This window comes from Electrona antarctica (assembly GCF_951216825.1).
Source record: "Electrona antarctica genome assembly, chromosome: 18".
Taxonomy (NCBI): Eukaryota; Metazoa; Chordata; class Actinopteri; order Myctophiformes; family Myctophidae; genus Electrona; species Electrona antarctica.
In genome coordinates, this window is record NC_136799.1 from 35,650,819 (window position 1) to 35,665,082 (window position 14,264).

The following is a 14,264-nucleotide window of genomic DNA, read 5'->3' on the forward strand; positions in this document are numbered from 1 at the left end:
CCCAATTGACCCTTATTATATTTTATTTAATTCCCTGAAGATTGATTATTGATTATTGATCACATGACACTTCACCCACAAAAAGCGATGGAGTTGATGGATAATTTTGAGTTATTAGATCTGTAGATCTGTTATTTTTGGTGGATGGTAGTTTCCATGTTCTCAATAACTATGTATTTTTCATGTCCTGTATCCCACTGAGTTTACATATCATTTCTGCCCCAGCGTAAAACAGATAGTATTAAATCTCACTCTCCCCCAGTCAGCGAGTAAGATAAAAGATTGTTTTCTCCTGTTGGACGTCTTGCATTATCTGCCCCTCTGGTGAAAAACATGTTATTCGGCCTTGGTACGGTGCTAGAGCAGACAAATTGTCTCCTAGTTACGTTAGCTGGTTGTCAGTAACTTGGGCTGTGAACTACATTTACTTAAAGAACTACAATTCCCTTCGGTCACTCTTCCGGGATTTTACCGGAAGTATAATTTGCCACGTATCCCAAGTAGGCCTCCCGGCAATAGGTGTCGCCATAATTCACTTTTGGGTTACCCTCTGAACTCAAATACATTACTTCCCCATGTCCAAAGGATGTTATGACTTATGTAGTATAAAATGTTGTCACTGATGATGTGTCAGTGAGAGATCGTTTTAACGCTGTACGGACCTGCCATTTCTCTCCCGATGTGATTGGTAATATATATCAAGTGGAAAATCCCCATAGCTCTGGTGTGGACTTCTTTCTTCCGTGTCTGGTGTCAAACTCATTCTAAGGTATTCTGGTATACTGATACTTCTACTCTGCCTATTCTTTCCTTTTAGTATTATAGTTTTCCTCTAAAGTATTTATCCTTAAAAGGTATTACTATAGAGTTACAGTTGAACATTATAACAGTAAAGATAAAGTTAATATTCACTTGTTTAAAAGGTTTACAGTCCTGACTTGAGTACTTGTACTCTATTACATTCTTACAAATTCTCCTCCACGGTACTCCTCCAGAGTCCAGATGATTGATTGGTCTTCGATCCTTCCCTTATCTTACATTTATATGCATCAACACTGATACTAATTTAATAACCAAATGGATCCATTTGTACACTCGTGAGTTGCAGGCTACGGGGCCATTTGGAACCCACTCAAGGACACTTGAGACCCACTGGTGTAGCAGAGTGTTTCCAGTGAGCCAACATGCACAATAGCAGCACCCTGACTGTTTGACCAGAATGGAACAGAGCACTTCAAAATACTATCTGTAAGTTGGTTTTGGTGAATAGTGAATACATGTTTGAGTATTAAATGAATATTCTCAGTTTACAAGTTAATAGCCCTATCTTACATTTCATGTATTCCAAATACAGTCCTATCCGTGTACGGTTGGCAGACTGATCTCGCCGGCATTTAAACTTGTAGCACTGTGTACTCGCCCAATAATTAATTTATAAGACTTGAAGTCGGGTATTAGGTAATGTCTAGTTTCATATCCATTTGAAAGTTCTGGCAGAAAATGTGTGTTAAGTAAAATATCTCCACTTTTTCACGAGATTCACAGTGACACAAATAACTTTCTCTGTCAGCGAGTAGCTCTTCTCTCTTGTAGATTGACTATTTTCGGGGAAGAGATTTTGTGTAGACTAGAGTAAATAAAGAAGGGTACCTAGTAAAGACCCTTGGAGATCACTGGTCAATGAAGTGTATAGGGAATAAGTGGTCCTACAAACTGCTATCTTAAAGGTTAATGTGTGTTTGTGTACCCACAAACTACCCACACTGGATTTGCATGTGGTTTCATAAATAAGTACTTACACCTTGGTTGGCAAAGTTGGAGTGTGTGTGTGTGTGTGTGTGTGTGTGTGTGTGTGTGTGTGTGTGTGTGTGTGTGTGTGTGTGTGTGTGTGTGTGTGCGTTTATGACCAAGGTCATTAAATACCAACCAACTCCTAAATACCATCTCAGAGCTGGGCTATAGGTGCAGACTATTTGTGTTTATATTCGGCAGCCTAGGGCATACCCACAGACTGGTTGTTAGAGGGTTCCAACAACTTGCGATGCCCAAAAAGGCTGGCAATGTTGTTGTCAGCCTCATCCAGAGTTTTGAGGAGATGGAGGGAGGCCAAAGACCAGAGTTATTAAGTTCCAATTTATATGCCCGTATATAACTACCTATTGGTTCATTATTGACCCATCGTACCAGTGCTGTATGCATCCGTAATAACTGGGGGGCAATTTAAAAAGGTAGAAGCCATTTAATTTATTTGACCCTGAAGATGCACTACTCATTGACTCGTTCATCTGGCTCTGTAAAAGTGTACTGTATATATATTGTATTGTATGGTCACTTCTGGGGCTTCCAGGCAGACGAGGCCAGCATGGAGAAGTATCGCCATCTGACAAAAGAGATCAACAAGCGTGAGAAACATCCGGTCACTGTATCCCTCTACCCCAACCTTCTGTGCCTGGCTCCCTACTCGGAGAGTGATGAGCAATGCCTGTACTACCGCGCCAAGATCCTGCATATGCGCGGCAACTCTGTGAAATGAAATGAAATGAAATGAAATGAAATCTATATTTACCCAGGGTATCTGGGCTAAGCTCAAGAACTTGTTTCCAGCCAGGCCCTGCTCATAGAACACATTTCATCGTAGTGGTTGATGCCTTGTTCAAGGGCATTTCAGCGGTGGTAATTTTAACGTGTCGGACGGCTGGTTCGAACTGGGAACCTTCCGGTATCTAGACCGCGCCGCTATCCGTTCGGCCACCGCTGCCACAACAGGTTGGTTGGCTTACATGTGTCCATTATCATGAACACAATGTATGTGACATTATTTGTAGACAATAGTGATGTCTTTTGTAAACTAAAAAGCTGTTCACATCAAGCATGGTAAAAAAAAATAACTAACTAAAATCACTCTAACTCAAGACAGTGGTGAAATATAGTTATTGTTATAGTTTTGGTGCTTGATGGGAACGGCCCTTAACCAAGCCCCCAGTGAGGCTCTCTAACGTTGAAGCGCTGGTCAGAGTTGGGACTGCAGGCGGACCCATGTATTTATGACGAGGAAACCCTGTGCCGCTGGAGTTTAACATTGAGCGTTTTAAAGCACTCGGAAGAACGGTCTACTTCCGCATTTTTTCCGATTTGGGCACCAAAGTTTGGTGGAAAAGTGCAACCGACACGTTTCCACCAAAACGAAAGAATGCCGAAGTAGATAGTTATTCCGGGTGCTTCAAAACGCCACTGAGCAACTTCCACCGAAATGAATAGCAGGGGGGCGGTGCTGTCGCCCCGGTTCCCCCCGCCCTCTATGCCCTTAACCCGTAAGGTACTTCCTATGGCAGATTTCTAATTGCTCATTTTTATCAAAAATCCAATGGAAAGATTTAAACAGCTCATGATGTTCACCAAGACAATCTCTGTATTTTCATTTTATTATTATTACCAGTCAGGATTTACAGAAGAATTACATTTTCTGGTATTTGTCAAACGAAGTGTAACCTTTGTCCAGAACAAGTGTGATATACTGTATGTTAAAGAACAAAACATAAAACTCTTAGGTTTATGTTGACCACAGAGCTTATGTACTGCATAACTTCACATCTAAGTTTTAGGACTGCAAACTTCCACACTGTGTTGGAGTATCAATGTAAAGTCTTGTTTCTTGCAGGTGTTCTTTGGCAATACCAAAGTGGTGGCCTGAAGCAGCCTTAGGGAGCGTCCTGCAGACCTCATGTCAGCCCCATTTCAGGTACTGTATATGTCACTAGTTTTATTGAAGTAAATAATAAGACTGATGCTTAGGCTAACCTACAGTGCCTCTGACAGCCAGTCGCCACACGATGGCGTCATCCCTCCATTGGTATGTTTGTCCAGCAGGGGGAGCCATTTTGGTGGGCCCAGCCCATGGGTCCAGTGATGATGTTTGTAGGCCTGTATGTAAAGCAAGAGCCACACCCATTCTGTCTGGTAGTCCAGACAATAACAGTGCCGTCTGACCTGTTGAAATTCAACAAGTAGATTAGGGTTGATGTTTATTTGTTTCCAGAGGCAATACGGACATCAGCACACACTAAAATAAATAGTTGTTTATGACTTGACGAATCGCTCTTTTCATTAGGTCAAATATTTACTTTCATTTGAATTGACGAACGTGCTAAGCTATGCAGTAGTGGTAAAGAGCTGCACACACACCCAAAATAATATATTAATAACCGAGCGGACAAACAACAACATTTCGACCTAACCGGCCTTCGTCAAATAGCAAGATTGAGTGAGAGGGTCATTATTAATTTGGGATTCAGCCAGACCAAATCAGAACTGGTCTGGCTGGATGATGGATCTCTGGGTACTGCACTAAGAAATGCCAAGTCAATGCAAAGAAAAATGACTGGTGTTGCCTGTGACTGATACTGTACTAAGCACTCTGCACTAGTATAAATAAATAAATGCGTATCAGACTGATTAAGTGTACTTTGAATTCCATGTCCAATGGTTGCTTTCCCTTCCAATGCCCCAGGTTCGCGTCAACGGGCCGTCAAGTCCATACGTATCTACCTTCCACAGCATCATGAGCCAAGCCACGCATTACCTGTGAGTAAACCACGTGTGCAGATGTCACATTTACCTCTTAAGCCCTATTTTATCATACAACGGTTTCACACAAAATGGTATAACTACAAGCTCACCATGCAAAGCTATTGTTTAAAACATTTGCTACATTTGAATATGTTTGAAACATTTTTTGAATTTGTCAGCCCCAAATAGTGATACCAGCTTCAAAGTGGTTAAAGAAGCACACATTAAGTCTTGAATCACAGATTCAGAAGTATGATGGCCACATTGGTGAAAACTGGCATATTGCCTATCATCCGTGTGCTTATTGAATGTGTGCTCCACCACCCAGGTCAGCTTGCATAACGAAGAACAGCATCAACTCTGCGGCACTGAACCCAAATCCTCAGAGCAAACACCTGCGGATGCTGGTAGCTGGAAGTGTGGCAGTTAGCCCTTCAGGTACAACATGATCAAAGCCACAAGTGACTTAATCCAGAAATTGACATTACTTTTTACCATGTGTGTGTGTGTACTGTGTATGTATGTCTCTTCACAGGTTACCGTATTCTACTAAGCGACACCACCCTCATGCCTGACATACCTGGGCTCCCTGCACTTGTCACCATGCTCTTCACCCCTGTCATGTCATGTGTCAGTTGGACACAGATTTATACATTTTTATTTGTTTTTTGTTTCCCCAGAATTTGCATTTTCAGCACTTGGGAGTGCTGATGTATGACCTGTGCTATATAAATAAAGTTGTATTGACTAGTTAGTAATGCTGAACCCATGGAAGGCATTTGAAATAGGTCCCCCAACTTGATTAATATATTCTCTTATCATGTTCTGTCTTATGTTTTATATTTTAGTACCAACAAGGAGAGGACCTGCTACACTGGTGCACTCTGTGGCCTGGGGTGGAACAGTCAGACTCGAGAGGCCATCATACCTGACCACGATATGGAGCTGGCCTTTGACGTCAAGTTCGATGTGGAGGACATCACCGAGGCATCAGTCGTCGACTTGTTTTACAACAGACAGAGCCCTACAAAGTCACAGAACGGACGGAAATGCACGTTTGATTTTTCCACCTTGAGAGCAGCTGGCGTGTGAGGGGCCCAGCTGCCCTCTCCACCTGGGGCCCGACAGGATCAGCCGCCTGCAGGACGACTGTCGAGATCGCCTTATCAGGTCTTTATACACGCACACAGAACGAAACACCAGTAATTCACATCAGCAGACAATGCAACTGAGCAGTTATTGCGAACTAAGTGAGCACTAACTATAGAATCTGGCCAAAACTGTCTGTGTGTCTGTCTGTCTGTGTGTCTGTGTGTGTCATGCTGTAACACCACCCGCCCGCCACCAGAGGGCAACTGAAATTGGACCGATACGTGTGTCAGACTGCCACAACAGCTTCGTTCGCCTTGTTTATAGCCCATTTCATTTCTTATACAGACTGTTTGCCAAGTCACCTACCAGAGAGCATATTATTCCAATGATCTATGAGATAGCAGGGCATTGGAACCAGGTATAGTAAATGATCCTTCAGACATCCACACCACTTCATTTTTCTCGTATTCCGTTTATACCACGCCACATCTTGTGTCTTCTAATGCTTGTTAACTGTGTGTGTGTGTGTGTGTGTGTGTGTGTGTGTGTGTGTGTGTGTGTGTGTGTGTGTGTGTGTGTGTGTGTGGACCCCTCTCTGAAGATGGATATTGTGCAGGCGTAGTGTGAAGCGCAAAGGCGTTCTCTTCCAGCTACATCCAGTCACTCTGCTCAACAACTGACGGATCAAGATTTGTTCAACCAAAGTGGACTCAACACACCCTTCCATGTTTAAGTTTTGTTCAACTGAAGTGGACTCTGTCTACTCTAGACCCTTCAATGCGACTCCTTTTGAGTTTTTTCTTTTTGTTTCCAGATAAAGTGGACTCCACTCTGAACTCCACTCTCTTTGAATACAAGGTTATGTTTTTAAAAAAAAGTCATGCTACCGTTTTAGTTGTAAATGAGTTAGATATACAGCTGGTGCCATTAGAACAAGTTCCTAATACCTGTTCCTTGAGATTGAAATCCAGCTTTTTTGTTGTTTAGTAAGGTGCACTGTAGGTAGTTGTAGCAGTGCCACAGTTGTGTGCCAATAAAAATGCTTTTGAGTGTTTGTAACAGATGACTCGTCAATCACAGTTGGCACTTAAACTAGGAGCAGTCTCATTGTGGCCTGTGAGCTAAGGCTAAATTTGTCACCTCAACCCAAGCGCACAGAAAACGAAAGGGGTTTCAATGCCAGAAGCAGTTGGTTTGTATTTATAGTGCACCTTTTAAACTCCCAGCATGGTTTACCCAGTGTAGTGTACACACCATGGGGGCCATGTACCACCAGAAGGTGTGAAAAAAAATCAAAATTAGCTCTGACTGCATACAAGGACTGACCTTCCCCGTCTAATCGACTCAAAGTGAAGCAAACATCTTTTTCAGTAAGGTGTCTGAGATGACATTATACATCAAGGTACATTTATTTTTCTTATTGTAATTAAATACATACTGTAAGTGCAAATAGTTAGAGTCCAGGGTCTAAGAACTACATTGAGTATAGTTGAACATAGTACAAAGTTGGACAGTTATTCAAACAAGCTAATATCACCAGATACCCCTTGTCTTCATAGTAGTCGATCAACAGTACCTAAAACATGAGCTTGTGTATAGTTCCTTATGGTTATACAAAAGCAAAAAACCCTACGATTACCACACCTAAGACGCATATTGTCAAATTATTGTGTGCTTGAAAACACCCAAAAGAAAACCATTTGATTTTTATATATATCGACATATACTGAGAGAAGCCCAACCAACTACCCAGAAACGTGAAGCAGTATTTAACATTGGCAGCAGAGCAACTCTGTAACTCTGGGCATTTTGCGTTATTTATTCACTTTTTTTATTTTTATTTTTTGTGCCAAACCTTACAGTTTGCTGTAAGCGCTGCAAAACAAAACGAAACAATGTAGCGTGATAAAAACTGCACGAAATATATCAAATATTTACTCAAGGCTTGACTTCATGCACTTCATAACAAGCAACACAAAAGAAAAACAAAGTCTTGTTTCTTTTTTTTTGTACTGCGTTGTGTACTTGTCTACCTAGGATCTTGTACATGTTAGCTGTGTGTGTTAGTGTGTTAACCGCTATAGACAGGTTGGGTGAGGGCTTCTCTCCAGAGGTTGGTTTTAGAGAACACCAAGATGACACGGCACTTTTCCCCCACACACACAGATGACAGGGCTTCCCCAACAGCAAGCAACCTGTCTGCGCTGGACTGGACTGTTAAGCCAAATGTATACTTTATCTCATAACGATGTCACTTGCCGGAAATGACTGACTTTCGAGCTAACGTGATGTGTCGCATTGATAGCTTGGAAATCTGTTATTTATGGCGAGTGACAGAGTCATGTGATGAAGTAAGTATTGGGCTTTAACATAATGGTGAGATGGGGTTACTCCTCCTTTCGCTTGGCACCAGGAATCTTCGCCTGGATCCTGCAAAAAGCCACCAGGCATTAATAGACTGTAGTCATACATCTGTCATGTAAGTTGATGTTTGTTTTACAGTGTAATTCAGCTATTATATCTTTGTCCTTAATGATGATGTTTGGACAAAGTTTGCCTGCACATGAATGGGGGGAAAAAAATACTCACTTCCCCACCACCGAGTTGACCTGGGTCCGTATTAGTCCAACGTATTGATCAATCTGTGCCTGAAAAGGGAAGATCGCATAGATGTTAGACTACATGTTTCTTACTGTAGTTGACCCCTTTAACCTCATTATCCGTATTGTGGTTATTGTGGTTGATTTATTTAAATCTTATAGCTTTGGTGTCACGATGTGATGTGTTGTGAGATTGTAGATCTATTTTTGAAAAGTTTGAATAGGGCTTAAGACTGGATGCAGAATGAGAGAGTGGGGGAGAGAAATGCAGCTTCCTTCTCACCTGGTGTTTCTCGTAGACCACAGGCATGGTGAACATGGAGACCACAGCTGTGGAGAGTGGGAATAAAGTCAAACATGGAATGGGAATAAAGTCAAACATGGTACGTGCTGTGTCAACAATTTCCCCAGACCACCTCAGCCACTGCAACACTTATCTTGGGTAAATATGAAAAGAAAATGGGACACACTGTACATGCTTGGCAGTCATTCATCTCTTATTTCCACCAAGGATTAGTTAAACGTTAACGCTATTGTCATGTTCAAAAGCAGGAGTGCACGCGAGTAAACCACTGACGGGCAGATAATGTAATGCATGTTATAATGTCTGTGTTGATCTGGATCATTGAGCTCTTAGTTGGGTAGTTTATTGACCGCATAACAGGGCTCTTTTACATGTGTTCTGTGCCGACTGCAGAGTGCGAACCGCCCCTTAATTTAGCTTTTGATCTTTGAAGTATTACCGATGATACTAATTAATGGACCCCTTACGGGTCCATTTGGTTCCATTTGTACACTCTGAGTTACAGACCTGTACGGGGCCATTTGGTTCCATTTGTACACTCTGAGTTACAGACCTGTACGGGGCCATTTGGAACCCACTTAAGGACACTTTGAGACCCACTGGTGTAGCAGAGTGTTTCCAGTGAGCCAACATGCACAATAGCATGACCCTGACTGTTTGACAGGAATGGAACAGAGCCTTCATTTGTATCGTCAGTAACGCCTGTGAAGGAAGTAGGGAAGGGGCCCAAATTCTTTCCAAAATGGCACGTGCATAGGGGAGTCTCTTTTTTTTTTTTACAGAGCCTGGGTTTCTATGGGCGCTGATGGGACGCTTTTACAGCACCGGCTACTACTAGGTTGTATAACCTCACAAAAACTATGCCTAAACCTAACTAACCCTAACCTCACAAAAACTATGCCTAACCCAAACAAGCGCCCCCTCAGCGACCATCGACTCCCGGGCTCTGCAAAAAAGAGTCCCGTGTGCATAGACCATAGAGCCCATTGCAGAACAAGAAACAGGTGCGTCTGTGTAGGAATGTGAACGGTTGCCATGTCAGCACAATGACTGCTGCGATTTTTGTCTGCAACAATCAATGCTTAACACAATTTGTGCCCAAGACGTCCACAGACGTCCTAGGAACTATATGTATGCTCTGTCATACGATGGTGGTGTGCGCTGAAAATGGAAGACCTATAAGATCAAAGCTTCAGAGATGCGACGTGTTGTGAGCTTGTAGGTTGGCTATTCACACGTGACACGTCGTACAACAAAGTATAAATTAGGCTTAAAGCGGTTTTGCCTTGTCAAAAATCTTTGATCTGAACTAGGCTTATATAGACAGACTGAGCTCAGGTGACAGGTGGAGATGGGTGACAGACTAGGACCCTCACCTAGAATGAGCAGCGTCAGGCCGTTGAACAGAGCACCCACGTAGGTCAGCAGCCACATGAGAACAGCAAACTGCAAAACAAAAACTTTTATAATTATAGCCTGCCAGATGATGATAATGATGGTGGATGCATATAGTATGTCATACTATACTATATACTGTCATAATCATCAGTTTGACACTATAAAATATAGTGGTAAATCTAGTTATAATTTTGACAGACATGTGCATTGATGTTGTGTTTGCAGCCTTTGAAATGAGTCTGTAGGAAGTGGAGGGTGATGGTGTGCGGAATTGGGTGGACTGACCTTCAGTGAGTCGACCAGATCCTGGACCAGGAAGAGCCTACGGAGCTCCTTCATACAGGTGTTTGAGTACAGCAGAATCTTGTCAGCATATTTAGTAATCTGGTCTTGGGACAGAGCAATCTCCACCTCCAGGTAGGACCTGTAAGCCAACACACAGCAGGTGGGATTCTTCAACACGATGAACCCCTTCCAGAGCTATTTGAAACCCACAAACATGCCGACCCCATGTGCACCGCTCCCTGGCGCTACTCACTTGAAAGGATGTCCCTCATCGGTCTTCTGCACAGCTTGAAGCACAGACTTGTAGATCCTGAAGCTGATGGTGGCAGATAGGGCTGCTAGGGCGAGGTACGCTCCAACGCTGACCACACTGAACTGGGTCAGGGAGAAGAGCAGCAGGAGCACACTGCCGAACACGGCCCCCGACTGCTTCAGATTCCTCCAGTAGAGCAGGTCAACAGCTGTGTGGGGACACAGGAAGGACAGTAGGGTTAAGCCTAAATTGCACAAATAACAGATTCCCACGTGATCAACGCAACCCTCTAGGCAGTCCCAATATGACACTGTGACAGCTAGACCTGTCTGTCTATGCCCCCCCTATAGTTTTCAGTGTGGATTACTGTAGGCCGTTGCACACTACACACCACAAATTTGGGTCATATAACTGGAAGCTGTTCACAACCTGACGTCCTCAGAGATCCCCGGCAGTCACGTGTTCCTGTTTTAACCCAGCTTCTTAACCTAGCTTTTCGTCATTAGCGTAAGATGAAGCTCGCTCAACCCACTCACGGCTCGAACGTGTCAGAGTGAGAACTCTTTAGATCAGTTTCTTTAGACCTATATATAGAGCGACCTTTGCAAAAAGATAATAGCCGTCTGCCCCTTTCCCTCTAGTTGGACAAGTGCCACAATGCTCTGTTCTGTTACACGTCAGACCACTGGAACAGTTTTAGGTTTGACGTGTGATTGTCAGTGACCAGCATCTGGTCTTGTCTCACACATGCACACACACAGAGACCTGCAGAAACCCACCACAACTAAGGTACATCCATATAGCCCATTTTCAGACTTGAATTAATGATTGACCTGAATTTCTGTGAAGACAGTGGCAGAAATAGACCCACTATCAGCAGAGCTGTCAGATAACGGCTCAAAGTGACCTGGTCAGACTCCGTGGTCAGAAGCAACTTAGAATGATGTTGACCGTTCAGTGCAATGTCACACCATGTTAACCATCTTGACATAAAGCATGGCAGTGAGCAACTGCTGTGAAAGTAGTAAACAACAATACTAAGCAAGCATCCAAGGCTCCGCCTCCAATGCATCCTGCCCCCTTGCTCTTTTGTTTTTTCTACATTTGAATGATGCTACCTCCCGTCGAAGTCTTCCACTCCCTCTTTATTTTGGGAGGTGAGGGAGACGTGATAACCCAGTGTACCGTTACATCTCAAGAGTGGCCGAGAGCCACAGGTCTGTGTTGGCAGGAAACAGTCCTGTTTCCATGAGAACTGCCCATTGTCCGGATCACCTCCACTGACCTAGAACGCCACCCTCCACCCTCCACCGCCACCACCATCATCTCTCTTCCTTTGCAGCCGATGGCGAGTCACGGCTATCCATTGTGGCAGAAGAGCTTGTTATAACTCGCTGTCTCCACACCTGGAATCTTTTCTTTTTCTTTTTTTTTTTTAACAGTGGAGGAAGAAAAGAAGAGATTCTGCCGGGTCTCCTGGGTGCCTCTCTCTGCCTCCCTGAGCCCTCCTGCCTGTCCGCCTGCTCTAATTTTAGCAGTGGAACTGAGCAGCATAGTGATGACGGCCATCTTTACTTTATACAAAAGGCACCCGTCGATGCCAAAAGGCAAGCTAAAACTGGGTGCAGAAAGGACGCCGGCTTTTATCAACCCTGAATCTGTTCCCAGAGTCACATTGAGACTGCTCCCGTGCTACGGGGAAATACTATACACTCCCTTATCCCTCCCTTATCGATGGGCAAAACTGACCTACAGTCTGTCCCTGTGATCAATCACACTAATAGATCCCAACTGATTAGAGACTGACTGGACTAAGTGGGACCATATCCCACAGCTTGAACATCTTTCTACACAGCTGTCAGAGTGCCACTCCCCACCGGAGATTTCCTCACTGCCACGGCTCCCAAACTCTGTCTATATTTCTATGGATTTAAATGGAGATGCTTGAGGGTCACACAACCACACTCTCTCTCTCTCTCACACACACACACACACACACGCGCACACACACACGCACACACACACGTGCAGGCACACACACACACACACACAAAACCAGGCACATGTAGCACACAACACAGCGGCTCTAACAGTAGACAGACAGACAGACGGCACAGGACAGTTCTGCCAGAGAGATGAGAGTGTTGACGGGCAACGGCAAATGTGCCTTGTGGCGTGCTGCACAGACGCAAAAGCTTTAGCAAGTGCTGTAGAAGCGTGTACTGACCTGCGGCTCCCATGGCTGAACAGGGAAAGAGGCAGCTGCTTTATTCACAGACAAAAGGAGAGCTCTGAGTCCCGTCCCCCCCCCTGCACAGGAGGGGAGGATCCACTGTCACACCAGCCAATCATTGCAAGCCCTTTGCATGGGGGGGGGCTAAGGAAGGTGGGGGCCAGCCAAGGGGAGCGGCTTCCAAAGAACCAAGCTGCGATCCAGCACACAGACGCACACATAGCGTTTCCTATGAGCCCTTTTATAACTTGTCTTTAAAGCTCAGAGCAGTTACACAAGTGACAAAGACAAGACAAAGCAACAACTAAAATAAAGACTATCCCCTATCCAAAATGGCGGACGGGTGTCTCACTTCACTACAAGAAGATGGAGCCCTTTCTACTAATTTATTCTCTTCTATGAATAAAATCAATATCACGCTGACGGTTTGTGTGGCTGGCGAGGGGCTGGATGTGACAAATGAGGATGTTGTGTGAAGATGAAACTGGATTGGATTTGTGCCTGCTCCATTAAAATGCTTCGACACCAAGGATCTGGTGAGCACCTGCCTGATGCAGTTACCATAGTTACCGTGCTCCATTTTCTGTCCTCCACTCACTGAAAGATGGAGAACGGGAGGAAGGGAGGGGCTGAGAGAGGGGGAGGAAGAGTGTTCCTTTGGGAACACATTAATTTGCTCAGAATCTGGGGAATCAGCAGTGGCACATAATGTGTCTCCATACCCCAATGGCCACAGACAGCCACTCCCTTTATTGAAGAACACAAAAGGACAATCGCAATTTAACATAAAGCCAGCAGTCAGCAAGATTATGTCAACAAGAGAGACACAGCAAATGGTGTAAGACCGGCTTGAAAAATGTCAATGATGAAGTCAGACGTTACTACTAGTTTAAATTTCAACATTGCGGCCATCCTGAGTTTTTTTTTCTTTCTTTTTTTTTTTTAAGTGGTACGTCTCAAAATCAACATTGTATGCCCTATCCCTAACCCAAGTACAAGTGGTTTAACCAGCTGTCAACTGGAGTATTTCGCCTGATTTATACTTGGTTGCACACCAGTGTCGCACACGATATACAGACAGACAGGAACTGATATACAAGCTCACAACGTGTTGCATTGCGACGTGTTGGGAGCTTGTAGACCGGTTATTTTTTTGTGAGCGACACCCAACCGTGTGCAACTAAGTATAATTCAGGCTTTATGATCTAAATAGCATTAAAAACCAAAGCCCAACTGGCCAAACAGTAACTTAAAACTTAGTTACTGTTTGTACAGTACTAGTTACTAGTCTATGTATAATGGAATGACACATGGGTGACGTTTTCAGTGTCAGAGAAAATGAACACAGGATGTAATAGTCAGTAAACGGGAAGTACAGTTAGCTGCTTGTCAAGCCATGACTGTTTTGATAGTATTATTCCAGGCTCTAATAATCAGGACACCAGAGCACGTTTAGCACTGAAGACAATGATTTACTTTCTCCCCTCTTTTTTGTTGTTGTAGTGAAGCTAGTATTAGCCTGACCCCATTGTA

At 43.9% G+C, this 14,264-nt stretch overlaps 1 protein-coding gene across 5 annotated transcripts in view; it reads right to left on the reverse strand.

Moving 5' to 3' along the window:
* Window positions 1-7,038: 7,038 nt before the first annotated feature.
* The window catches only part of rtn1a (reticulon 1a), a 28,364-nt gene continuing 21,138 nt past the window's right edge, over window positions 7,039-14,264 (reverse strand). For 3 of the 5 annotated variants that reach the window (XM_079527984.1, XM_079527985.1, XM_079527986.1), the window contains 6 exons: window positions 10,499-10,706; window positions 10,246-10,384; window positions 9,939-10,008; window positions 8,542-8,588; window positions 8,248-8,306; window positions 7,039-8,088 (listed from right to left, as the gene is read on the reverse strand). In XM_079527984.1, coding sequence (XP_079384110.1) covers window positions 8,046-8,088; window positions 8,248-8,306; window positions 8,542-8,588; window positions 9,939-10,008; window positions 10,246-10,384; window positions 10,499-10,706 — 566 coding nt within the window. In that variant the 3' untranslated portion in view covers window positions 7,039-8,045. Of the gene's footprint in view, window positions 8,089-8,247; window positions 8,307-8,541; window positions 8,589-9,938; window positions 10,009-10,245; window positions 10,385-10,498; window positions 10,707-10,889; window positions 10,921-12,725; window positions 12,782-14,264 lie in introns of those variants that run through there. The other 2 variants (XM_079527988.1, XM_079527987.1) reach the window with 2 other exon arrangements.